The sequence below is a fragment of the Xyrauchen texanus genome, chromosome 25 (assembly GCF_025860055.1).
Source record: "Xyrauchen texanus isolate HMW12.3.18 chromosome 25, RBS_HiC_50CHRs, whole genome shotgun sequence".
NCBI lineage: Eukaryota > Metazoa > Chordata > Actinopteri > Cypriniformes > Catostomidae > Xyrauchen > Xyrauchen texanus.
Window position 1 is genome coordinate 26,107,562 of NC_068300.1, and position 27,815 is coordinate 26,135,376.

General features: G+C 38.3%; 1 protein-coding gene across 3 annotated transcripts; it reads right to left on the bottom strand.

The window, feature by feature from the left end:
- Positions 1-712: 712 nt before the first annotated feature.
- myh7bb (myosin, heavy chain 7B, cardiac muscle, beta b) lies at positions 713-20,378 on the bottom strand. Of its 3 annotated transcripts, none has more exons than XM_052091276.1 (43): positions 20,278-20,378; positions 19,885-20,022; positions 19,350-19,453; positions 18,913-19,056; positions 18,641-18,797; positions 18,492-18,519; positions 18,184-18,280; positions 17,586-17,678; positions 17,434-17,497; positions 17,226-17,324; positions 16,982-17,085; positions 15,236-15,374; positions 15,037-15,155; positions 13,601-13,750; positions 13,284-13,454; positions 12,995-13,174; positions 12,601-12,733; positions 12,433-12,503; positions 11,938-12,025; positions 11,706-11,823; positions 11,451-11,574; positions 11,204-11,340; positions 9,769-10,024; positions 9,377-9,619; positions 9,075-9,251; positions 8,793-8,938; positions 8,628-8,718; positions 8,143-8,532; positions 7,463-7,589; positions 7,148-7,266; positions 6,816-7,012; positions 6,502-6,685; positions 6,221-6,386; positions 4,562-4,686; positions 4,340-4,455; positions 4,035-4,227; positions 3,579-3,782; positions 3,358-3,483; positions 2,944-3,114; positions 2,739-2,843; positions 2,564-2,659; positions 2,220-2,357; positions 713-1,568 (listed from the first exon to the last, which is right to left on the bottom strand). In XM_052091276.1, the coding sequence occupies exons 2-43, from the start codon at positions 19,982-19,984 to the stop codon at positions 1,557-1,559; spliced, it is 5,802 nt and encodes a 1,933-aa protein (XP_051947236.1). In that variant the 5' UTR covers positions 19,985-20,022; positions 20,278-20,378; the 3' UTR covers positions 713-1,556. The 3 variants fall into 3 exon arrangements, with proteins under 3 accessions (XP_051947236.1, XP_051947235.1, XP_051947237.1); XM_052091275.1 differs by having other exon boundaries at positions 19,885-20,041; positions 20,278-20,293; XM_052091277.1 differs by lacking the exons at positions 18,184-18,280; positions 18,913-19,056; positions 19,350-19,453; positions 19,885-20,022; positions 20,278-20,378 and having other exon boundaries at positions 718-1,568; positions 18,641-18,750.
- Between the last annotated feature and the right edge of the window lie 7,437 nt (positions 20,379-27,815).

Below are 27,815 nucleotides of genomic sequence, written 5' to 3' on the forward strand. Positions count from 1 at the left end.
AAATTATTTGTATCTATAATTTCTGATTCATAATCTATTTATTATCTTGTACTTTCCTCTTGTTACCTTTAACACTGAGGATTGTTATTGCATGTAAATGATGGAATGATCAATCACTTAGGATAGCCTACAGTAAATACCAAAAGTGTGCCTAAAATAATAATAAAACAAATGTCACTCCTTTAGGTTTTCTTTGAACTTCAAATATTATAAACAAAGCAGTTATTGGAAAATCTTTCTTCGAAAAAAATAACTCTCCTTTAGGTCCTCTTTTAAATGCAAACATTATAAACGGATCAGTAAGTTATCAGAACAAATTTGATTCAGTAAAAACGAGTGGCTCAGCTTTCCCCAGACCTTTTGGTTTGTTTTGCCCCAGTGAAAATATTGAAGAAAAACAAATAATAGCTTGGTGCTTTAGGGCTACAATTGTGCTAATCAGGGGGTATTTTATACACTGGATATACACGCATATCATTTTGTATCTGAATAAATTTGCTTTTTGGCAAAACAGTAAGTAAACCTCAAATGTTAAAATTAAAAAAAATATATATATATATATATATATATATATATATATATATATATATATATATATATATATAAACATTCTTAAGTGATTAATGTACTATAGTGTACTGTAAAATTTCACAATAAGGTTAATTTGTCAGTTTAAATTAATCTGTATTTTCCATTGCTATGACGGAAGTTTCATGCAAACGGTTCTTTGGCGGGCTAAACAGCTCTCGCGCGTAGGGGGGCGGGAACGGCGCGTATTTCTGAGGTGAGGTACTTACACGAGATTAATGACGAAATTAAGATGGATGTTACCTACGGATCAATTGAAATTATAGCTTCTGGTCTCGTTGCATCAGTAACGCCCTACAAGTTTGTATTTACGTGTGAAAAGGAAGTGCTCGACAGTAAGACGCTCTTTTTGTTTGCATCACTTGAGGCCCACTTTTGAAAACGACTAGGTTGTCAACTTTTTGTTGTTCAGTGTGATGACGTGTACAGGTTTGTTACATGAATTAGGAATGTAGGTTGAGCTGAGTTGTCATGTAAAACCAAGAGCCACACATTCTTAGAACTTTGCAAACAATTCCATTCAATTGTTTTTATTATGACCAAAAAAGCCTCCCTTCAAGTGGAAATGACCTCAGCCACCATTTTTAAAGACATTACACACAGGGGGAAAGAAGCTGTTTCAAAACAACTATTACAGAAGGACCCTTTACTGTTCCTGTACTGTAATGACACTGAAGTTACAAAACAAGCCTATTATGAGCTCTGCAGCTTGAGAGCTTTCAAAGAAGGGCTTTGCAGGGAGCTGGGCATAGGAACACTTAAAAACAAACTTTTCTAGACTTATTTGACCTTAGAAAATCGTCATTATATCGCAACAACAAAAATGAATTTGCATTGACCCTCAGTCAACATTTTCCAAAACTTTGTGCCTTGAAGTGTTTTAAAAAGATCAAAAGAAAGGAAAGGTTACTTTAGATGAATCTTAAAAGTCATCAGCTTTAAGTCTAGACAACTTTTGCATCCAGCCTTCACTCAATTATCTGTGAACACAAATGGGAAATGTTGTTTGTTATGCTTGTCACTTGTATTTGTTCATGCGCAAGTATTTTGTGTTTTATGCTGCCTTTCAGTTGCTGTCGGAATTATCCTACTTCCAAATTCTGAAGTGGTAATTATAAGAATGTCATGTTCAAGTGCTTTGTTGTCGGAAAAAACAGGAAACATGGACTACGCCAAGTTCATTCATACATATTACTTGAGGAACTTTTATTTTGACAACATCATATACATATTGCTCCATTAGCTTGCTTACGGTAATGGAATTTTAGTCAAATACAAGATATTTTCATTGTGTAAAATTGTACAACATGCATCAAATGGTTGCTGATATACATAAATGAATATGACCGAAACGTTAAGTGTTAACAATTAGCTGTATTAGGAAAATGAATAAAACCTGTGATTCACTACAGAAACCATACTTTACTCCACAAAGTTGAAAATTTGCATCTCCAACTCGGAAACTCGGGTTTGAAAATGATGTCAGATTTTCCCAGTAATTACGACTTGAGGGGTAGGTAGTTCATGTTCAACATACGAGTAGGAAACTCGTATTTACGATAAGTCCAATAGCACTTGAAGGCAGCAATAAAGCCTGGCTTCAGCATCAATTGGAGATTTGTTTATGTTACCTTGACAACATGTGTCTCTCGGGTACGCACACGCAGCTTGTTGACCTGAGATTCTGCTATGTCTACCCTCTCTTCAGCTTCATCCAGGTCGTGCTGTATCTTCTTAAATCGGCTCATATTGGAGTTGGCCTGCTCCTCCTGCAATACAGACAACCAGATATATACCATACTTCATTGCTCTGAAATATTGTGCAGAATGTATAGACCCTAAAATGCACAACACCATGTTGTTTGACAGGTCACAAGTATTTTATTAGCATAAGGGCTTGTTTTCAAACAATGTATTATGTGAGTTCTAGCATATTGTAAACACTAAGAAAGTTGGGGAAGAAATTATAACGTACTGCAGCCTCTGCTTGTCTCTTGTAGCTCTTTACTTTAGCCTGTAGTTTTTCAATCAAGCATTGCATCCTCAGAAGAGTTTTCTTGTCCTCCTCTGTCTACAGAGACAACACAGAGTCTTTCAGACACACTGGACAAGGCACAAACTGTTTTTTATATTATGTCACATGTGTATACCTGATATGTAAGCTCTTTGATCCTCCTCTCATATTTGCATATTCCTTTTATGAATTCTCCACTCTTCTTCTGCTCACTCTCCAGCTCTCCTTCTAGCTCCCTTACCTTGTGAATGAAACGTGTTCACAGACAGATGAATCCACAAATGTGCCATATTCTTATCTGTACCAATGGACCGCTTTCTGCTGATTATATGGAGGCTTACCCGAATGTCCAGTTTCTGAATCTGTTTCTTTCCTCCTTTAAGAGCAATCTGCTCAGCCTCATCTAGGCGCATCTGCAGGTCTTTGATGGTCTGCTCCATGTTCCTCTTCATCCTCTCCAGGTGGCTGCTGGTGTCCTGTTCCTTCTTTAGTTCCTCTGCCATCATCGCTGCCTAATGTTCAAAGTGTTAAAAAAAAGGGAAGCAGCATACTCAAACTGTGTCAGTACTGTTATTAATTCTCTTAATTCACCTTTTCTTGTTTCATTTTATCATAAAGGATTTGCAGTATTGCTGTTCATATGAAGAAATTAGTGATCGTGATCATTCTGTGCTGTTAATGAAAGTTGTGCCATGTGTACTATGTGCAACTTTGGCCTTAAAATACCCCTTATTGTTGTTTCATTGGAAACTCACATCAGCTATTGCCTTCTTCGCCTTCTCTTCTGCATTGTGGCACTCCTGAAGAGCATCATCCACCTCCCCCGACAGCATGGACAGATCATTCTCTAACTTCTTCTTATGGTTCAATGCTACTGTGTTCTATAGAAACGGTTGGATTGTGAGGTTAGATTATGAAGTTTGATTGTTGATTTATTGTTTGATTGATTAAAAGCTGCAACAGGTGTAATCATCACCTGAACGTGCAGCAGGTTCACTCTTTCACTGGACTCCAGAAGCTCATGCTCTGCGACTTTACGAATGCGATCTGTTTGCTCCACCACTCCGCGTAACTCCTCCACCTCAGCAGCTAGCAAGTTGTTCCTCCGTTCTGTGACCAGCACTTGCTCCTTTAGATCCTCACATTGATGCATAGACTCATCCAGCTCCGCTTGTAGGTCCTGAGAAGACAGGAAAGTTGACAAAAGTGAACTAACATGTTAACTTGAAACATATTATGGTACATTTGTGATCTAGCCTATCCTCTGTCTTCTTGTGGTGTTTTACAGTATTATTGGACAAAGTGTCCTTTAATTTAGATATTGTGTATAGTTTCATTTAGTTTGTTAAGATTCTTTTATATTTCTTTATTTTTCAATATCTCCTGTTTTAATCTGCTTATTTCTGCTATGGCATGCAACTTTCCATATCACCTTTATTTGAAGCTGTAGGTTGCGCACTAGTTTCTGGGACTCCAAGGCCTGTCTGTTTGCATGTTTTAGATGGATCTCCATCTCATTCAAATCTCCCTCCATCTTTTTCTTAACCCTGATTGCTTCATTACGGGCCCTGGTCTCTGAATCCAGTGTGGTCTGCATGGTGTCCAAAGACCGCTGGTGGTTTCGACTGCATTGGTGAATAAAAATGGATGAGAGCATTTGTTTAACACAATGGGTAGTAAGTTTATGGTGGTATTTTAATATTTAATACTTATCTAATAAACAAGAGGGTCCCTAACCGGAGGTTGTCAATCTCTTCATCCCTCTCAGCAATTTTTTTGTCAACTTCAGTTTTGATCTGGCTGAGTTCTAGTTGAATGCGTAAGGTCTTGCTCTCCTCATGCTCCAGAGTGCCCTGAGTCACACAGAGTTAATGACACATTAGCTTTTCACAGAAGGAATGTAACATTTCAGTTGAGCAACAGGTGAGCATTGATTTTAAAATCTCAGGGAATATCTACCTCAGCCTCCTCTAGTGCTGCCTGAATGTCACTCTTTTCATGGTCTAACGTCTTCTTAATCTGCTCAAGCTCATGGATGGTCTTGCTGCCTTGACTGATCTGATCAGTCAAGTCTGTGATTTCCTCTGCAAAAAACAAACACATTGGTTTGGCTCATTCTCCAAAATACAGTCTCAGGCCGTGCAACCAAAACATTTGCTTTTTATAAATATGTGCAATTGCCCAGTTATGTTGTGTCTTATAATGTCTGTGAGTTAGAGCTGCATGATTCAGGATAAATTGAGAATCACAATTTGTTTTACTAAGAATAAAGATTCTCTCACGATTCGGAAGAAAAATGCTTATTTCGGTGATTTATAAAACCTGTACGTAAAACATATAGGTATTAAACAAAGTAACATATCATTTACTAGTGGTTCTTGACAAAATGTACTCTGCTTCAATCTCTACAATAACAACGCTATTAAGTTGTAAATCAAATAAATACATTTTAAATGGCCTAAGTCCACAAGAGGGCGCCACGAATACATTATAAACCAAACAGCACCTTGTGATTATTGCAAAAAATACAAATAAAAAATCCTGTTTAAAAACTGCATAAAAAAAGAAAAACTATTTAGCCTGTTTCTCACATACTAAATTAACAATTTAAAATAAAACAATGAGACCTTCAATGTTTCTCTTGTAAAACTTTTTTCAAGCATGTAATTAATCAACAGCCAGTAATTAAATAGAGAACTAACTAAACAGCGCTTTAAGGTTTTTTAGCAACAGTAGCAATTAAACATTTCAAAATATATTATATAAAACATTAAAAAAAGGTAATTTCATGCAAAACGAAACTACTTAAATATTTCACACTGTGATTATTAGATCTACATCAATACTGATTTGATGCAGTAAGAATGCCTGAATGCCTATAACAGACAGCATGCATTTTAGATAAATTTAGACATCGCACAAATCTAACATTCTGAAGAATTTGTCCTGTCTGCTTATACATTTACGGATGTGTTTGCTTTAATATCTCATCAAGATGGTGCAGATTTAATCCCATTTGTTTCCATTGATAATTCATTAACAGCTGTGTTTACATTATATCACCTAAAGAGGGGTATTTTGAGTAAGAGCAGTGCAGTCTCATGTAGGAGTGCTGCATTCATCACAAGACACAAGTGCATGGGCAGACACATGCATGTGAGCGTTTGAAAGCAGCCAGCTGTGATCAAACATCACACAGGTAGCGAATTTAGTCAGATCTTGGTAATGCTGATATTTTTGTTGCATCGGTGGCTATTAAAATATTGAACTGAACAGAGATTATGTCACACTCCTAGCTAATTGTGGCTGCACCCTGCAGTTTATAAAGCACTGTGCTGGACAAATGTCTTTGGCCATTGCGTTTTAATTTTATTCAGCGTCTCGTGCATGAGCGCTGTGTTTTGTAGATGCATATACTTTTTATCAACATTTAAAAACGCATCTTGAAGTTAATTTTGAATTTTAATTTGACCGCCTTACAAATACATGCCACTGGAACATTAATATACATTGCAGAATCGTTGTCATTTAGAAATGAGATTGCGTGGGTGTCTGATTCAAGATCGCAATCTTTTAACGATTAATCAAGCAGCTCTACTGTGAGTATAGTCTTTGTACCCTGCAGGTTCTTGTTCTCCCTTTTGATTGTTTCCAGCTGGTCCAGGGCTTCTTCGTAAGAGTTTTTCAGCTTGAAGAGCTCCGTGCTGAGACTGCGAGACTCTTTCTGAGAGCTTTCCAGCTCTACCTGTGTCTCCTCAAACTTTTGTCTCCACTCACACAGCACCTGGACATAATTAGAATCATAGGTAGAAAATAAATATGATCTTTATGTATACAAAAGATATCAGAGAAGGAAATCCCATAAAGCCTAGTCAAATATAATTAAGCTTTGGCCTGACCTTATCAAAACTGCGTTGCTTTTTGTCCAGTGCAGCAGCCACAGCATTAGAGCGCTCCAGGTCAACCATCACATCTTCAATCTCAGTCTGCAGACGGTGCTTGGTCTTTTCCAGTGAGGCACACTTGGCATTGGAAGCTTCCACTGCCTCCTCTGAACTCTGAAGCCGTGCAACCAGTTTCTTCCTGAACACAAGTAAATCAGCTTTGTAAAAATGACCAGGACACCTTGTTATTACTGCAGAGAAGATTATGAATCAGTTCCATCATTAGATCCATAATACAGTATATGTAACACAACACTGTGGCCTCTTACTTGGCTTCCTCTAGTTCCTCTGTCCTCTGAATGGCATCAGTCTCATACTTTGTCCTCCACTGAGCAATCTCTGCATTGGCTTTTGATAGAGAACGCTGCAACTCTGATTTGGCCTCCTGCTCTTCCTCAAACTGCTCTCTCAAGAGGTCACAATCATGCCTGGATGACTGTACAGCATGAGCTAAACTGTTTTTTGCCTGGCAAAGACATAAACCAATAAAAATCACAAAATATTATATGTGGTGCACTTAAGGTGACACATTATATGACAGAGAGGAAGTAGATTATTAGATATGCAACAATGTCTCTAGTGTATCCAAAATCAGGCTCACTTTGGATTCCTCTTCCAGTTGTTTCTTCAGCTCTTCCATGGACTGGCTGAGAGAGGTCTTTGTTCGCTGCAGCTGCATGACCATAACCTCTCTCTCTTCGAGTCTGCGGCTAGTCTCGGCTGTTAACGGCAAGAGAGAGACAAAAGAAAAGGAAATAAAGGCGTTAGTACTTTGCCAAGTGGAAGTTACCTTGTATTAATTCTATTAAATATTTGATCACTGTTTTGACATTTTCATCCAAGAGGAAATATAAATATGATTTCTTCTTACTAACTTTCAATCATTATATACATATATATATATATATATACTGACCACTCTCTGTCTGGGCCCGTGCTTTTTGAGAGGTAGTTTCCATTAGCTGCCTCTGGAGTTCTTCCACCTTGGTTTTAGACTCATTGAAATGGTCCTCAAACATCCTGCACATTTTCTCAGTCGTGGCCTGCAGAAAACTTCTTTGTTATGAGAAATTCTCAAAGTTAATTCTGTACATAGCAATAATTAAAATCCTGAATCCTGAAAGTAATTCATATAACTCCAGTGTCCATATCTTCAGAAGCGATATGATGGGTGTGGATAAGAAATTTATCAATATTTAATTCCTTTTTTACTATAAATCTCCTATCGCTTTCACATTCTTTTGTTTTTGGCAATTCACATTTTTCGTGGATATCGCCACCTGCTGGGCAGGGAAGATAATTTATGGTAAAAAAGGACTTTAATATTGATTTGTTTCTCACCCACACCTATGATGATATGGATTTATCCACTGGAGTCTTATGGATTACTTTAATACTGCCTTTATGTGCTTTTTGAAACACATTCACTTACATTGTGAGTACCTACAGAGCTTAAATGTTCTTCTAAATATCTTGTATGTTCATATGTATGCTAATGTGTCATAATGTAAATATGTTCTACAGCAGACAGAAAGTCATTCACATCTGGGAATTTTTTTTTCCTTTTGGGTGAACTATTCCTTTAAGATGTCTTACTTTGGATTTAGAAAGATGTTCAAGGTTAGATGTCAGATCTTCGGACTCCATTCTGGCTTCTGCCTTTTCTTTCTCCAGCTTCTGTTTGACCCTCTGCAAGTTGTCAAGCTGTTCCCCCATCTCAGCCACAGTGTCCGCATGCTTTCTTCTTAGCATGGCTATAGTGGTTTCATGATGCAATGATGCCTCTTCCAAGTTTTGCCGCATCTTTAGAAAGTCAGCCTCACGTTTCTTGTTCATCTCGATCTGGGCAGTGGTAGCACCTCCTGCTTCCTCCAGACGCTCACTCAGCTCTTCCAGTTCCCGTGACACATCGGTACGCTGCTTGTCTGCCTTTGATCTAGCTGCTCTCTCAGCCTCTAATTCTTCCTCTAGCTCCTCTGTACGTGTCTGTAGAGAATTGACCATAATTTAATTTCAATGTCTCATACTCAATATGCAAACACCTAATGTTTTGCCATTACCCTGAGAATAGATTTTTTCACCTGTAATTCTTTTATTTTCTTTTGTAGCTGAATAACCAAGGCTTGCTCCTCATCTATCTTTGCACCAATTTGAATCATTTCAAGGTCTTTCCTACACAAAAGACGAATATATTAATATAAGAGACCCTCCACTTGATAGATACTTTTTGAAGGTTAAAATCTCACTTTTTCAGTCTGTCCTCTAGCTGCTGTTTGTTGTTCTCCAAATCCATGGTAGACTCAAGGGAAAGCTTAAGATCTCCTTCAAGCTTTCGCTTGACTCGCTCAAGATCCATACGCACTTTCTTCTCCTGCTCCAGAGAGCCTTCTAACTGTTCCAGTGAGAAAATAGGAATAAACAATGAGGTGTAAGAAATATAGTAATTAACCATTATGATCAATGTAAAATTAAAAGATACTTGAGGTACCATTTTGGGTTCTTCACATGACACTATATACCATACTCACATCATCCACCTGCTGCTCCAGTTTGATCTTTGTTTTGGAAAGCATGTTCACTTTGTTCTCTTCGGCCTGCAGGTCTTCCAGAGCCTGCTGGTGAGCATCCTGGAGGGCTTTTTTCTCTTTTGTCAACCTGAGAATGCTTTCATCCAATACAGCCATCTCTTCTAACAAGTTTTTTACCTGAAGTTAAGACCATAAAGAGAGTGAAAAGAAATTAGGTAGATGGCAAGTGGCCAGAATATACAGACCACATCTAATGCAGACCACATTTTCCCATCTGTGTGGATAAATTTGTTTGCATTCACCTTGTTCTCAGTGGCATGTTTTTCCTTCTCCACCTTGGCCAGAGTGATCTCCAAATCATCTAGGTCTTTCCTCAGCTCAATACACTCATCCTCCAGTTTGCGTTTCTTGGCCAGGATGGTGGCATTGACCTCCTCTTCATCCTCCAGCCTCTCCATTAGCTCCTTAATTTTCCCCTCCATCTGGACCTTAGCCTTGATCAGCATGTTACAGCGGTCTTCTGCATCTGCCAGGTTATCTTGCTCCTGGGGTTAGAACGTAAAGGCAACATTCATTTTCATGTAGTCCTTCTTCCCATCTTGCATTTCACTCAATGTATCAAGAGGTTGATATGTTATAAATTATCTTGACTCAGCACTTTGTTTTAGTGGTTTGAATGTGTTCTGACACTCACAGCTTGAAGCTGGAGATTGAGGTCATTTTTTTCTTGCACCAAAGAGACCTGTCTCTCCTCTAAATCCTTCCTCTTCACTTCAGACCTCTCCAGAGCCTCCTTTAGCTTCTGGAACTCCTCCTTGAGTGCAGCCAGCTCCTTCTCTGTAGCTGCGCTCCTCAGCAGGGGCTTGATCTTGAAGAACAAACACATCCATGGCCAGTTCTTTACTGAGTAAAAGGCACGAATGTTCCACTGAATCACCATCAGAGCCTCCCTGTATGAAGACATTAAGATGGTGCTTGTATCTCTTGAGTTTAATAGGAAGCATTACATCAGGTTAATACATGACAAAGATTGAATATAAACCAGGTAGCCTATTAGTGTAACTGAGAAGTATAAATAGTCTCAATGTATTATGAAGTAGATTTTAGGGGCCGTTCCGCCCATACGTGTTCTTGTGCAAAAAAGATAGATGCAGCGCAACGAATAGAACTGAGTGCAAGTATGTTTAGATGCATTTTTAAAAATGTACATTCTTCTTACCAGACATGGCATCACATAGATCTCCTACGCAAGATACGCTGCAACTATCAAAGATGTCTGTGTAGCACGTTTACACATATAAACTACTGAAAAACAACACTATTTTTAAAACTTTGCTCTTTGTGTCCAAGTCTGAAAGAAGCAGCATTAATTTTGTTGCCTGCCCCTCAAACTCCTTGCCCTTGTTGTTCTAAATTTGCTCAGTATGTCTATCACCAAATAGGGCCAGGCTGCCACACGCCATTGTGTCGTGTGTTCTATATTAGTAATCCCACTGTGACACTGAACATGCCTAAAGAGTAAATCAATTCTGCATTGCTGGAGTGGCAACACAATCAGGGACAGTCAAAGGTTGAGCAGAGGTCGTTGATTATCTGAAACTGAACCCATGGGAGAAACAAGAGGACATAATCCCCTGTCACCTGGGCTGGCATTTCAGCAAATTGCCTGCTCCCAGCCATATCCAATCTTGACAAAAGAGGGTTATTTATAATAAGGGGGGCATTGGTAAGGAACAGTTAGCAACTGTTATGGGTGCTCTTTGCAGGATACATGACCCACCTCCACACCTGCTTTGGGAAATGCCATTTGGGGTGGAGTGGCTTTAACCGACTTTTTCTATAGCGACCACACACACACGACCCACAAAAAACATGCAGACACACGCCAGACACACGCCACACCATAGTCTGCATACCCTTTAGACATTTCTCCCATACATTTGCAGGCTCAAAAGCCTATACACACTCTCAACAGTTTATCACTGTGCTTAGAACTGGTTCAGGGAAGCAAGATCTGCCATCATACACTTTTTGCAGTCAGTGAGTAATAGCAAAACTATTTGTGTTTGGTTATTCAGATATTTTTTATGAGTACTGTCACAGTTTGGTCACATCTTTTTGTTACACACTTCTCTATCATCATCCTCTGGCGCTCCATCCTCATGAGTTTACCCCTGCAGAAGGCCTGCAGCAAGGTAAGGATCTTAGACAGCCGTTCGTCCCTCATGTCCTCCAGCTGGCCAAGAAGTCCTGCCTTAAAGAACACCTAAAGGAGGACAGATTCATTGTTTTTTTTTGATGGTAGCTTAGGATGAACTTTGGGTAAGTTTAAAAAATACCAAATATGAAAGGAATAAAAGTGACATATTTATGAACCTTGGTGTGGCCAAACTTGTACTGTGTGTGGTCAATGTCCAGAGAACCAAGCAGCTTTTCCACAGCTTTCCTGCTGTCCACATAAGTGTCTTCTGGAATGGCCAAAGGGTTCAGGATACGGTAGCTGGAAAATCATCAGGGCAAGCTTGAGTATCTTTATCCTTCTTTCAATAAATGTTTTCTTCTTTGTAATAGAACAACCAGAAATTTTCAGAGCCCCTTATGTCCAATTGAAGTAAATGAGAGAAAAATCACCGCTGTTTGAACTCTGCATAGTTGATGCGGCTAGGGAATCCCTTCCTGCAGATTCGAATCCCTTCCAGGACTCCATTGCAGCGAAGCTGGTGGAGAACCAGAAATGGCTCTATCATTCCTATCAGATACAAGATAGAAACTTAAATGTAATGATGTGTTTGCAGTGGGTTTATTGATATCTTGAAGCAAAACAAATGGTTTCATCCCACACCTCTGCACTGTGAATACGTACCTGGTGTCTTAGTCTCATTGGGGATAATGCATCGGACAAAATGAGGCTGAGTACTTCTCAGATTAGTCATCAACTTGTTTAGATTGTCCTAAAGTGGGAGAAATAGAGAGGAAAAGATAATACAACATTCTTCATCCTTCACGCAACATGTAAAGAATAAACTGTACTGTAAATCTGTTTACAGTGTCTCAGCACTAGTTCTTTTAACTACTGGGTCAGATCTTACCTGCGTCATGCTTTGCATCTGTAGCTGGTGAAAGCTGAGCCAGCACAGACTTAAAGTGATGTTCATGGGTCAGATTACCTAAACATCACTGCAAGTCTTAACTGGCTCACTCTCCAACATCACCATTTACAAACACCAATTTAATTAGTTTCAATGTTTGCTAATTCAAAAACGATGTGGCTTTATTGGTGCATGGGGAATTATAACCCAAAAGGCTAATAGAAAATCAATAATCTTCATTATTTTGACAATTATATTTATTCACCAACCTTATGCAGCTGTGACACTGTTTGAAATGATGCTCCTTTCCTTCTTTTCTCTTTGCTCCCTGGCTTTGCTTCTGTTCATGTAAAAGAACATATGTAAAACACCTTAGCACATCTACAACCTGTTCCACATTTGTATTGTCTTTCATATCTGTTTTAATAAATATGCACCTGAATCTAAGCCAATAAAGTTCTCGAAGAGGCTCGCCATTAACTTGTTGGATGACCTTTGGAAGATTCCCACCACTGTTTCATTCAAGGGATCTCTGTTTTTGTCAAGCCATCCATTGATGTTGTATGGCACCTAAAACATATGTATTACATATGTATGAAGTAGTGGTTCAAAATTTAAGCATCTAACCTTTGAGCAAGGCACTTAATCTCAGGTTGCTCCAGACTATCCCTATTACTTAGATGGTGCCATTCTATGACCACATTGCATACTGTAAATTGCTTAACAAATTCCATCGGCCCAAGTTGTGTGACAAATAAAGACTCTATTGTATTCGATGGTAAATATAGCCATATGAAATATGTTTGTAAATATGATGTTAATTCCACTCACCACTCCAGCATAGTGCACAAGCTCAAAGTGAGTGTCGTATTTGCGTTTTTTGTCTGGCCTCGGTTTTAAAAAGTTGGGAGACTTGCCAAGATGATTATCATAGAGTTTTGCTTTAAAGCTGCTCTCCGTGGCTTTAGGGAACATACACTCCTCCTCCAGAATAGACAGTATGCCTAGTGGCTGCCAACGCAAGAGGGATGTAACAGATATAGTTGTTTGCCATACATATCATATATAAACATACATCTGCTTTCATATAATAATAATATGTAAAAAAAAATATATCAACCTTCTCAATTAGGTCAATGCAGGCCTGTAGGTCTAATCCAAAGTCAATAAAAGTCCACTCTATGCCCTCTGTCTTGTACTCCTCTTGCTCTAGGATGAACATGTGATGGTTGAAAAACTGTTGCATTTTCTCATTTGTGAAGTTGATGCAAAGCTGCTCAAAGTTGTTGAACTGGAGTAAAAGGAGGAAAGGGAGAAATTACAAATTGGTTCAATAAATATAAAGTAATGTTTTTGTCTCTAGAGCGGGTCTGTAATTTGCACAGACGTATGGAGTGCTGCAAAGCATATTATTTTGATTTACTGTAACTGACTTGCCTCAAAGATCTCAAAGCCTGCTATGTCCAGCACTCCTATAAAGAACTGACGAGGTAGGGCTGTGTACAATGTTTTATTGATCCTGCCCACAAGCCATTTAAACATGCGGTCATAGGTGGCTTTGGCCAAAGCTCCAACTGCATAGCTCACCTGTGATTACACAAAAAAGAAAATACACATTTATTATTTCTATGTGAAATTATATAGTAAGTATACACATTTTTATTTTCTCGTCAATACTTTTTGTCTCACACTGAATAGCTACTTTTCCACCATTGTGCCAGTGCGAGCCAGGGCTACCAACTGGTCAGCCTGGGCCAGTAGCCTCGAACCTCAAGTCATGTGACCAAATTCGATCTGCATTCCCACCATTGGGCCAATAGCCCTGCAGCGTTGCCCTAAAACCCACCCTTAATAGGCTGCTCTGGTTCTGATGTCACACATCCTGCCCATTTCACAAGAAAGAGGGAAGCTCAAGCTGAGGTATCAGACTCTGTAGACTAGCTAGCCCTAGAAATAAACATGGATTTGCATTGTGCCTGCAATTTTTAAAATTTTTCCTGAACATGTACCATTGTGCGCTGGATACACAACTTGGCAAATTTGGTTGCAATATACTCAATCACAAAGACATTGCACAAATCAGCCCAAATATTGAGAAGAGCCCTGATTCCGTCTTCTGACTAGTACCGCCAATTCTCCATTCTCCATTGATCTTTTGATGTAATCTGGTAGCTAGAAATAAATAATTGGGAAATAAGTTTCTATCGGGAAGACACACAGGCTTGAGTGAGGTTTAAGATGCCATTTATTTGATGAATGTAAAACAGAAAAGTAATGTCTCTCTTTGGCGTAGGCCCCGTCTGGCGGTCCGAGGGAGTTGTACTCGGAACCATCATATCCTGCCGGAGATAGGAGGCAGGGGCGAGGAGCCTACCCCCGTGCGGGACGGGGCTCAACTGGTGGTGGGGGGGTGGTTGAGGTTGCCGTGTTAGCACACTGAAACAGCAATGTGATAGATTGTGAGCAGACTTATAAAGCAATGGCTTACATGCGATTGGCTAGGAGTTACCCAGCTAATGATGTGATGATGTACAGCTACTAGTCTTCCCACTAGAACTACGCTGCGCTTCCATTTATTGGTGCTCACCCTTTGACCTGACTCAGCTAAACTCCACCTTTGACAGTGACCCCACCTCAATCCCCAGTTTGCCTTCTTAAGCTTCTTGGCTTAAGGGTAAATGGCGGGCCAAAGGCACTTGGCCATTGGCCCAGAGGAGGCACAATGAAGTCCCGGAAGTGAAAGTAGAAATGTACCTGGCACTGGCACACCCTAGCACACCCTCATTTGGCCCAATAGTGGAAACGCGTGCATTATCTCTCCTAGACTCTCATTTACATAATTCATGATTTGATTATCATAGAATTCAGCTGACCTGTTCAACCGTCTGTCCTCTGACAATGTACTCATTGCCCACTTTCACTCTGGGATGAAGTAGTCCCTTAACGAGGTCAGCTGAACTGATCCCCATTAGATAGGAGGCTTTGTCTGCACCTGGGTAACAAAACAACAGTAAGTCTAAAATGTTTATTAAAGATTTTGCAGACACATGCTTACGCTGAATTTTGTCTTACTCTCAGTGCCATCTGCCTCTGCTTGCTCCTCTCTCTGTCGAACTTTGAACTTCATGTTGCCAAAGTGCATAATGGCACCGACTATCTTGTAACAGCCATATTTTTCCTCAGGAGTAAATCCAAGGGTATCCATTGCATGCTAGAGAGAAAGGGTTCAATATGTCATATTAGTGAAAGGCTCTTAATTGTTTAACCCTATAACTCCATGCATATCATATTTAATACATGGTTTTCTAAAGTCCCTACATCATCAAAATGATGAATACCTTGCTAAAATTGCAACTGTTTAATGCAATGTACTAGATATCTACTGCCTTCTAGTGGTTTCGGTGCTCTTCTGGAAGCAGAAGATTCTATTTGCTGTGAAATCTTTGCTGATTTTGATAAAGAAAAAGTCACAATTTTTGTATTGTTACTGATATTTCAAAATGAGTATATACTAAATTGAAGCAACTTTTTCATACATTATTTTATAGAAAAATAATTGAAATACATACAGTATATTAAATGTGATACATCAGGTTTTTAGGTACATTTCTCAATCACCATTACATTACATTCTTGCCCACCACAAAAAAAATAAAAAGTATTGAAAATACTGACATAACTTTTGTAAGATATATTTAAGGTGTGAACTGATATTTATATGTATTTTTATATGCACCCTGCACTGTCATTATAAATATCTAATTGTATAACATTACAAGCTATTATGACATTATCTTACTATATACAAAAAAAGCTTTATGTCAAAACAACTGTTTTTATTTATTTATTATTATTATTTGATGCATATTGTATTTGATGCTGCATTTCTATAAAGCAAGTAGGGTTTATAGAACCAAACATTTGGTATCTCTGAAAAGCCAAGGGTGTTCACTTAAGATACCCCAAGATTTACTACTGTGGCGTGTAATGTAAATATGTATATGTGACGAGGAGGTGGTCGGGCTGTGATGGAGCACGGTTTAAATCATTAAAGTTTAGGTTGACTGTTCAGCCGGTTAACGCCTCCTCCTTGCCTGTCCTTAGACTGTTACAGTGAAACCCGGAAGGGAGAAGCACTGACATCCGCCAGGGGAGCAGCTGTGTCCATCTGCCGGGAGACGTAGAGGTCTCTGTCAGCCGCCGAGGGCCGGATGAACCGCGGTCGTCTGCCGAGAAGGGGAGAAGCGGACCACCAGAGAGCGGAGGAGCGGTTGAGGACCGGGCGACAGTGTGTCCAGGAGCCGGTGAGCAAGCTCTTTTCTCTCTCTCTCTCTCTGTGCATCTCCACTCGCCATTTCCCTCTCCCCACACCTCCCCTCGTCTAACCCCCAGGTTCATGGGGGTTGGGGTTAAACAGACCGGTGGCTCCCCAGCCTGAATTGGGCAGGGGAGGAATGTGACAAGGAGGAGGGCGTGGCCAGGTCATGATGGAGCACGGCAGGTGCTGAATCAGCTGATCAGAGGGAGAGCGAGATAAGGGACAGCTGGAGACGCAGGTTCGATAGAGAGAGATGCACACAGCCGTGCTGCACGTTAGTTTATGTTGGTTTTAAGTTAATTTAAATCATTAAAGTTTATGTTGACTGTTCAGCCGGTTCTCCTTGCATGTCCTTAGACTGTTACAGTATATACTGGCCACTGCCACTGTTCCTTAGATATCAGCATACTCGTTTGTTATTGATAAACATATTGGTTGGCCACTAAATTAAACATATAAAACATTTTCATGGAGATCTCCAACATACAAGTGGTACTTACATCCGTTGCAAGAAGCTCATCTCCATCATCCATGTTGTCCACAGTTATAACACCCTGCGAGCAGAAGTGGTAGTCAAAGGGATTTGATGACACCAGGAGCATGTCTATGCATAAGAGATTAAAGCATTTTAAGTCAAACAGTGCACTGTGGATGGAATATTGCAGACATGTATACATCAATAACTCTTCTTAGTATACAAGAATCTTTAGCTCTTCTAAGGTGTTATTTGTGTCCGCTGAGTACCTTGTAGTTCTGGTTTCCTGTGTGAGAGAATCTGGTAGTAGATGTGGTAGCTTCTTTCTTCAGCTTGCTGAAATATCACTCTGGATTTTTCCAGAAGATCTCAAATAAAAAATAAATTAGGATGAAAAATGGCAACGGTATTTGAATAAATAACATTATATTTAATCTTTAAACACATGAGTCACTAAGATGTTTCAAATCATCTTACAGATGTCAATGTCAGCAGATGCAAGTTTCCCTGTATGACCGAAATGAATTCTTATGAATTTGCCCTGTGTTGAAGAGATTTAAAAAATAGGCATGAAACAGAGAACGTAAAAGAATGTGAAAGGTTGTTCTTCTGTTAAGATATTTACTCACAAATCTGGACGAGTTGTCATTCCTCAGGGTTTTAGCATTGCCAAAAGCTTCCATAGCTGGGTTGGCCTCAATGATCTGATCCTCTAATGTACCCTATGTATGTTAAAAATGGAGAGATGTTAGAGTTCACCAGAAAGAGTTCAATTACCCAACACCATAAATGGAATCTATGAGTATGAAGGAACAAACAAATGAAAATTAGATATTATCCATCATGATTGGCGGAAATAGATTAAATCAAGGTTTTTGTTCAAAAAGAAGATAAAAAAAGAGCTTAAAATGTAAAAAATAAAAACACACAAAAAACAAGAAAACAAATATTGAAAGGCATTGCAAAAAGGGAAAAAAGGGGAACTGGCAATGTAGAGTGGTATAAAAAGGTTTATAAAAACACACTGGAACAGGAATGGGCAACAAAGCTCTTAGAGTCACTCCTTATCTGTTAAAAGGTTGTCTTAATCTGAAAGGAATAGATAAACATTCAGGCATTATTAAAGTCCCAAAAACAAGATGTAAAGGAACAATAAGACACAAAAACAAGGAGAAATGGATGGGTGATGACAAAAAAAATGCACAGAACTGAGGTTTCTGCCCTTACTCCTTTTTTGCCCCCTGCTTCGCCAAGAGCTGCTTTAATGGCAAAATACTGAATTACGCGTTTTGTGTTGACAGTTTTGCCAGCACCGGATTCTCCGCTAGGCGTGAAAAAATGTATGTGAATATACAGAAAACATTAAATCCAAGAAGAGATAAAAAAAAACTCTTCAAAATGTCAAAACCCAATTTTTTATACCACTTCATGATTAAATAATGAGCAAAAAGTACAAAAACTCAGATCATTCTAACCTATTAGTTGTTCTGTACATGTAGAAAAGTAATGTAATGGGATGATGGAAGGTCACTTACGTGATAAGCATTGACTGGTTTTCACGATCTGTTGGAAAAATAGACCAATGATCAAACATGTGCTATTCAGGATAACAATAACTACTGAACTTGTGATCAGTTTTCTATTGGAAATAGATGAAAATGCTGAAATGTGTAAAAGACTGTACTTTTTAGCATGTCATTGTAGGCATTGTCTGCTATCGAATAGATGTGAGGCGGAACATCTGAGCGACGCTTCCCTTTGTACGCTGCAACCACTTCAGAAGAGTAGACGGGAAGCCATTTGTATGGGTTAACTGTCACACAGAACAGCCCTGAATATGTCTGTGGAGAGACAGAAAAATTCAAGAAGCAGATCATTTAGCATAAATAATTTTTTTAACACCACTGTTTAAACTGAGAGCTGTTTAGCAGTGAATGATTAATAATGTTGTCTCACATAGATCATCCAAAAACTGTAGCGACGGCTGAGGTTGAAAAGAACAGAAGCCTCGTTAAGGTGCGTAAGCATGGCCATGTCTTCTATCATGTCAAATTTTGGTGGGTTCATTTGCTGAATGTCATCCTCTCTCATTGTTAACATCTGTTGGAATTAGATTAAAGAGTTACATCACCATCTTGTGATCAGATTTCTATTGCAGATACAGAAAACATATTGTTATTTAAATGAAAGTTGAAGCAATAGGCAATGCTGACATTTTTTTCCCCAGTCATACAAGTCCACTGAACTTTCATTAATTATTTATGATTAGTCCCTTACTGTAAATACAATATAATATATACATCAGTCAGAAAATCAGCCTTTAGTGCAGCGGACAACAGCAGAGTTAAACTTCACATTACTCAAAAAATATTGATCATTTAAGTTTCACTGACCGTTCCATCTTTGGTCTCCACCATGACCTTGTATCCATCTGATTCTCTGATCTCCACCGCAATGTAGGCTTCTTTCTCATCTGGAATCCAAACACGTTTCTTTCCTGCCCACCACAATATAACTATGTTTTAACTGGGATGAAATGCTAGATGATTATTAAAACATTGCATACCATGGTAGACTTTCTTTAGTTTACATAATGCATTTCATAAGAGGCCAGTTTATTTTGAATTAGAATGATAAAGTATTATTTTAAGGTCATCTAAAATAATTAATAAAACACATGTTCCATTTAGACGCATGCAGTGTATAAGTACAATTAACAGTTGCCATTAATTCCAATATTGTATTATGACAATTTGGCTATGTTTTTTCGATCTATTATTATTCAATAGAGTTTTAGATGTTCACATGCACAATAATCATCTATGTATTACTCATTCGGCAATGGACATGATTTAACATAGTCATGTCTTAAAATCAAAAGTAATAGTTTTCACAATGGACAGACAACAGACGGGCGTTGGATAGTACCGTCAAACGCGTGAGCTTGCGCAGCGAGCTGTTCCAGATTGGTTTTACGCAGGAATGTGGCCGCATCGCCGAATTCCCTCAGTTCCATATAGCGGGACATTATCAACTCTTCGGGTCCCCAACCTGCACTCAAAACACCTGTAATGTTGTAGACGCTCTGTTAGAAAAAAATAAAATAAAAATATTTTCTCCAAATCGTGTTTCTAATAAGGTGGCAGTCAGAAATATACATATTATCTAAAATCTTGGAATAATAATTTTGTAGAAACAAAAATAATCAAATAAATATATCATTCTTGAACACTGTCACATGCAAGATTTTACTTTGACAACAAAGTAGAGCGCGCGCTTTACAAGTAGCACTGCGCAAAGCCCATGCACTTGAGTACTAACCTCAGTAATGTCTAAACGGGTTGGCCTCGAAACAACTGGACAAGTCCCCTTTTATTGTCTCCATCAAGGTCAGAGTTGGTGAGATATGTCAGATATCCCCATGTGTCCGTATGCGTGTTCAGCTGCTGATTGGTTGTGTGGCGCGGCCCGGCCTGCGCGCGATCACAAAAGGCAAACAGGTTTGACGGAACCCTACTGTAAGCGGGTTATTTTTAAAACGACATTGTTGATGATTGTGATGTATATACTGCTGTTCAGAGGTTAAATGCATGACCTATCTATGCATATATCTTTTAAAGATTAAGTGATGTTTTAATAGATAAAAGGTGTCAACAGTCAAAATGAGAATATATAAAGATATAACATGTAAGGTAGTATTGACATATGCAACAGAATGATTGTTCAACATTTCATCATAAGTTATAATAAATTATATTTTGTGCTGCCTGTTTAGGCCTACAGGACATAAAGTTCGTCGACAAAACACTACAATCACAAAACACCTTAAAGTCACAAGCAACACATGTTATCCCATCAAAAATAGAATATTTAAATTAAACTATAATAAGATTCTTACTTAATATTGAAATTTTCAATTTATTCAGTTCAGTTAATTTTGCCTATTTTTGTGAAATACATTTTAACATCTTGACAATTTTTATTCATAAATGACAACTTGACTAATGTTGTTTATTTTATTATTTTATTTTGTTTCACGAATGAAGCAAGGGTTGTCACAACAGTGATGATAACACCAGTATATATTTTATATTTTATATATTTTCTAACAAAAATGTAAACAAAATAGTCAAACCATTTCATATTATTTAATAAAAGGTAAGGTTATAGAATTATACCTTTTAAATTGGGTTTCTTGACTATTTGACATCTTTTTCCTGACTGAAAAGTCAAGGGTTTGTCATTTTGAAAATGACCCAAAAATATATATAAAATATGAATTTGAAATTCATATATTTTCAAATACAGCAGGATAATCTCTGCTATGTACCAGATCATGAAAAGATTTTGATCTCTGTAATTACTTCATACACAAATACATATATTTCCACATATCTAAGCATATTTTTTTAATTGCTTAAGTTGACAAATCCAATATGTGCCTTTAGCTCACAAGAACTTTCCGAGAACTTTATGGGGATTTTATGGGTAGAGTTAAACTGCAATGACAGTTTGACATGCAGTATGGTATTGGAAATGGGTGGAAACAAGCAATGCATAACTGAGGGGTGGGGATGGAGGTGAAGTCAGTGGGCGTTTCACACCAAAAGATGTTTATTCTTGAGTTCAACTTCAAAAATGCTGAGGTATATTTGTTTGTAAGTTATGTTTATTTGCAACAATCAATATGTGATGTACTAAATTCTATGTTGTATTAAAAATAAATATCACCCTTGTATCTATCTTTACAATTTGTGGCAAACTAGTTAAAAAGTGGTATATTTAATTTAACACGCAAGCAAGATCTGGATTACGTTCATACTTGGTTACTGACACAATCAGATCCTCTTCAGCAAATAGGCGCCTCAGAAGCTGTTGACCTTGAGAGGTAAAGCTGAGATAAGTGTCCTCTAGCAGAATCCAGAGCCCACTCTGAAGTCCCTAAATAGAAGAGAATACAACTCCCATCCCCAATAGCCGACATTCCATGCAGAGATAGCCATGCTGTCTGGCAATGGGTTTGTGGTTAAAGAGATGGTGCCCTGTTTGTTTACCTTAGTAATTACAGAGAGTGACCAAACTCTGAAAGACTTTATACTTCTAAACGAAAAGTATTAGTCTTATAACTGTCAGAGGTGCACCGGTTATATCAGTGCCCTTAACTAAATTACATATATGCTACGTGTTTTTGAGAAAGTGCTATTAAACTGCCTGTGCCTTATGAGACTATTTATAAGTAAATATAATTTTTTCCAAGTTTGTTTTGTTTGTTGTGACTTTCAGATCCAGAATGTCATGGTGCCTCACAAAATAATTGTATACAAAGACAGTGTACGAACGAAGCCATTAAAGCACGTCCAAATACAATGTTTGTGTCACATCCTGTATGTAAGGAATAACTGAAGACAGACCTTTGAATTGTTTAAAAATAATGCACACCTGAGGTGGTCATGACGTGTTGCAGAACTCGGGTGTGCATTATTTTTAAACAATTTAATGAGTCAATTATTCTGCTTATACCACTGTTACCACACCTAAAGACATCGTTCAGGGTTTTATCTCAAGACATTTTCTCAAGACATTTCCTCTTATGAGAGGAACTACTTTCTTCCGCCACTGATTCAGTGTCTTTTTGAATGCTATCTTTTAGGTTTAGGTGCTGGTATAAGGTAAGGATGTTCAACTCATTTATAGCCGTGCATTTCCTTGAAAAATAATTGAACACATTAGAATGTCTGTGAACCAATCAGAATCAAGCATTCAACAGGCCCGTGGTATAAACTGCCTATGTAATAATATGCCTTGTTTTCACAGATGGATCTTGCCATTGTAATCTCACAATCCTGTGAGCGTGTATGTCAGCAATTTGCCAAAAAAATCTATATTTCATCTAAAGGAGCAGTTCTGAATAAAAGGAGCAGTTCACAATATTTGTTCTAATTTTATTACTTTTTCACTAATTATTTGCATTGCCAAAACTCGAACTTGAACTTGTTTTTATATAACATTAATCTGCTTTATAATCCAATTTGAAACCAGATTGCTTTCAAGGTACCTGTGATAGTACTGTGAAATCAAACACATCCAGCATGTAGTGCTATAATGGCGCACCTGAACAAAGCTTCCATGAACCAAGGTTTGAAGCTCCACACATGATGAGCAGTTGTCACAGATTATTACACTAATCCAGTGGCACAAGTCTCTAACACAAGAGGCTAAAAGGTTAGGGGTGGAGGGGAGGTGGTCGCATTCTGTATAACCACACTCACCACACTCACCATAGGCAAGGAAAACACACCTAAACTGCCTCTTAATAAATGCCTTCCTCGTGCCAATCAAAACATACAGGGACATCCAGTTTGTTTGAATTCCCCCACATGTCTGTTTGAATTCAACATTCTACATTCATTTCTCCCACTGATCTGCCTCTGATAGTGGTGTAAGACCTTGGCAAACTGCAATGCTCCTGCACCTGTATGTGTGATTGGGAGTGAGAATGAAAGAGAAGAGCTTGGGAAACACTAGATATCCTAATCTCTGAATTACCAGACAATTCATCCCCAGAAGCCTGCAATAATGTGAGTTAATCAGTCTTTTAGCGAGTGACTCAATGAATGTAGACAGCAGTGCCGGCTCCATCACAGGGTCCACCTGCATTGTGTCAGGTCTCCATTGCTACACCATCAGTCTCACACACACACACACACACACACACACTCTCAAACACATAGCCTAGATATGAGCACCCACAGCTGCCTGTCTATTTTAGTCTGGATTTTGACAGCAGTATATCTCCACCCCCCAACCAGATCCCCCTGAACAATCCATGATGCCTTCAACAGAACAATAGCCAGCAGCTCACATAAACCTTTTAAATTTAGAAAGCCCTCAGGCTCCAGAATAGCCCCGCCATTCTGGCGCAATCTCTTGGCTGCCACACAGTAAGCACAGAGAAAACAGACAGAGTTAACAAGGCCTTGAGTCAACACTGACTTCAAAACTCCTAGATACCTGATTTTCCAAGTATATGTGAGCGTATACTCAAGTTTCAATTACATGTTATAAAATGGATTGCTCAAAGTTGTTTTTAACTAGTCAATATACCCAAATTTTGGTCTGATCTCATGGAATTTACATTGGTGCAAACCAAAGTTACATGACATATTTGGCTGCAGTTTCCCAGTGGTGGTGCCAAAAGTGAAACATTATAATGAGTAAACTGTACCTCTCTAACCTAAATCTTTCGCCTAAACCTAACCAATAGTGTCCTAAAAGATAAATGAGAGGTGAACAAAACAGACATCCTTACTCTAAACCAACACCTAAACCCAACCGATAGTGTTCAAAAATATAAATTAGAGGTAAACAAAACAGACATTCTTACTCTAAACCAGGGGTGCCCACACTTTTTTGCATGATGATCTACTTTTAAATGGTCAACTCAATAAGATCTACCAACTAAAAAAAATACCAGCTAAATGCTTTTTTTTGACTACTGCATGTATCCCTACATGGAATTAATCTTGTAATTAATAAAAAAAATATATATATATATATATGTAATAATGTTCAATGTTGCTATAATTCAGTTTTAACACTAAACCCAAAACACCTACAGCACAATATATTACAATAGCCAGGGCATTTACCTTATTCTGATGATTTGCACTGAATAGAATCAGACAGTTTTGCCAACTCCGGGCAGTAGCTGCTGGTAGCTAGTCTCAAACACTGCTAGCTTCGCAATTTCGCTCTCTGTTCTCAGAAGCCCTTGGAAGGCCTGAACCTAGTTGTCATGGCAACTGAATAAACAAAAATCTCGCCTGGTCAAAATGTACTTGTCAAGTGCAAGTCAGACAGAAACTAAAATAAGGAAAGACAATATATATATTTTTTTATAATTTTTTTTACGAAAGCACATTTAAATTTCGTGCGATCTACCAGCATTGCCTTAGCGATCGACTGGTAGATCGCGATCGACGTATTGGGCACCCCTGCTCTAAACCAACACCTAAACCCAATCGATAGTGTTCAAAAAGATATATGAGAGGGGAACAAAACAGACATCCTTACCCTAAACCAACATCTAATCCAACATCTAAACCTAACCGATAGTGTTCAAAAAGATAAATGGGAAGTGAAAAAACAAACATCCTTACCATAAACCAACACCTAAACCTAACAGATAGTGTTCAAAAAGATAAATGAAAGATGAACAAAACAGACATCCTTACCCTAAACCAACACCTAAACCTAACAGATAGTGTTCAAAAAGATAAATGAGAGGTGAACAAAACAGACATCCTTACCCTAAACCACCATCTAAACCTAACCGATAGTGTTCAAAAAGATAAATGAGAGGTGAACAAAACAGACATCCTTACCCTAAACCACCATCTAAACCTAACCGATAGTGTTCAAAAAGGTAAATGAGAGGTGAACAAAACAGACATCCTTACCCTAAACCAACATCTAAACCTAACCGATAGTGTTCAAAAAGATAAATGAGAGGTGAACAAAACAGACATCCTTACCCTTAACCACCATCTAAACCTTAGCGATAGTGTTCAAAAAGATAAATGAGAGGTGACCAAAACAGACATCCTTACCCTAAACCACCATCTAAACCTAACCGATAGTGTTCAAAAAGATAAATGAGAGGTGAACAAAACAGACATCCTTACCCTAAACCACCATCTAAACCTAACCGATAGTGTTCAAAAAGATAAATGAGAGGTGAACAAAACAGACATCCTTACCCTAAACCACCATCTAAACCTAACCGATAGTGTTCAATAAGATAAATGAGAGGTGAACAAAACAGACATCCTTACCCTAAACCACCATCTAAACCTAACCGATAGTGTTCAATAAGATAAATGAGAGGTAAACAAAACAGACATCCTTACCCTAAACCACCATCTAAACCTAACCGATAGTGTTCAAAAAGATAAATGAGAGGTGACCAAAACAGACATCCTTACCCTAAACCAACATCTAAACCTAACCGATCGTGTTCAATAAGATAAATGAGAGGTGACCAAAACAGACATCCTTACCCTAAACCAACATCTAAACCTAACCGATCGTGTTCAATAAGATAAATGAGAGGTGAACAAAACAGACATCCTTACCCTTAACCACCATCTAAACCTAACCGATAGTGTTCAATAAGATAAATGAGAGGTGAACAAAACAGACATCCTTACCCTTAACCAACATCTAAACCTAACCGATCGTGTTCAATAAGATAAATGAGAGGTGACCAAAAAAGACATCTTACACTAAACCACCATCTAAACCTAACCGATAGTGTTCAAAAAGATAAATGAGAGGCGACCAAAACAGACATCCTTACCCTAAACCACCATCTAAACCTAACCGATAGTGTTCAAAAAGATAAATGAGAGGTGAACAAAACAGACATCCTTACCCTAAACCACCATCTAAACCTAACCGATAGTGTTCAAAAAGATAAATGAGAGGTGAACAAAACAGACATCCTTACCCTATACCACCATCTAAACCTAACCGATAGTGTTCAAAAAGATAAATGAGAGGTGAACAAAACAGACATCCTTACCCTTAACCACCATCTAAACCTAACCGATAGTGTTCAATAAGATAAGTGAGAGGTGAACAAAACAGACATCCTTACCCTAAACCACCATCTAAACCTAACCGATAGTGTTCAAAAAGATAAATGAGAGGTGAACAAAACAGAGGTGCTTACCCTAAACCACCATCTAAACCTAACCGATAGTGTTCAATAAGATAAATGAGAGGTGAACAAAACAGACATCCTTACCCTAAACCACCATCTAAACCTAACCGATAGTGTTCAATAAGATAAATGAGAGGTGAACAAAACAGACATCCTTACCCTAAACCAACATCTAAACCAAACTGATAGTAGTCAATGGAAAGGAGGAGGCAAGAACCGGCTTTACAATATAAATAATATTTTAATGAATAACTTAAAGACAAACACACATGACGGACATGTCCGTAAACTATCTCTCTCTTCCGCACAAACCTCCGCAGTTGACCTTTATCCCTCTCGGAGGCTTGATTAGCCTGATAAGGGACCGGGTGTGTATGATCACGACCCGGCCCCGCCCTCCACTCTGCCACACACATTTACTGAAGCAATCACTTAATTTCGTGTCACTTCTATGGCACATTCGCTTCGAGCGTCCTTGACATTGGGTGGGCTTAAAGCTCAGTCTCCAAGTCCAAAGTCCAGCAATCTATCATGTGAGCTAGAGTGGAAGCTAAACATGTTGGAATAAGTGTGTAAATGTAGGTGGGTCTGTTATACAAGCTTTAAAATATATTGTTTTTCAAATAATGCATTATAGAGTAAAAGTGTTTTGATATCATAACATAGCAGGGTGTAAGTAATAGTGCAAAAATTTGTGTTTCTAAAGTTATAAACTGCTATAGTACCCTTGATTTTCACCAGGAAACTGTGGCAAAATATAGAAAGTGGCACGTACAACTCAGTTTGCAAATATATACAGGTGGTTATAGTAATGTTCATTCTATGAGACTGCGTTAGTTGAATTATATATTAATGCAGCAAGTAGCTTTGTTGCTTAACAACTACATTAGCTTTTTTATGCTATATTTCAAATTACTGATTATTAATAACCTAACTTCAAAATAAATTTTATTAATCACTTTATTCTCTGTGCCTCTACATGTCCTTTACATTTCAGAGCAATTAGTCTCAATGGTAAACTAAACACTGAATGAAAAAAACACATTAATTCACAATAACTGGACAGCTGTTCGATGTCCAATTACGAGTCAGAAGAATAGTTCCCCGTCTGTCGCTCTCTTCGACGTTGTGTCGA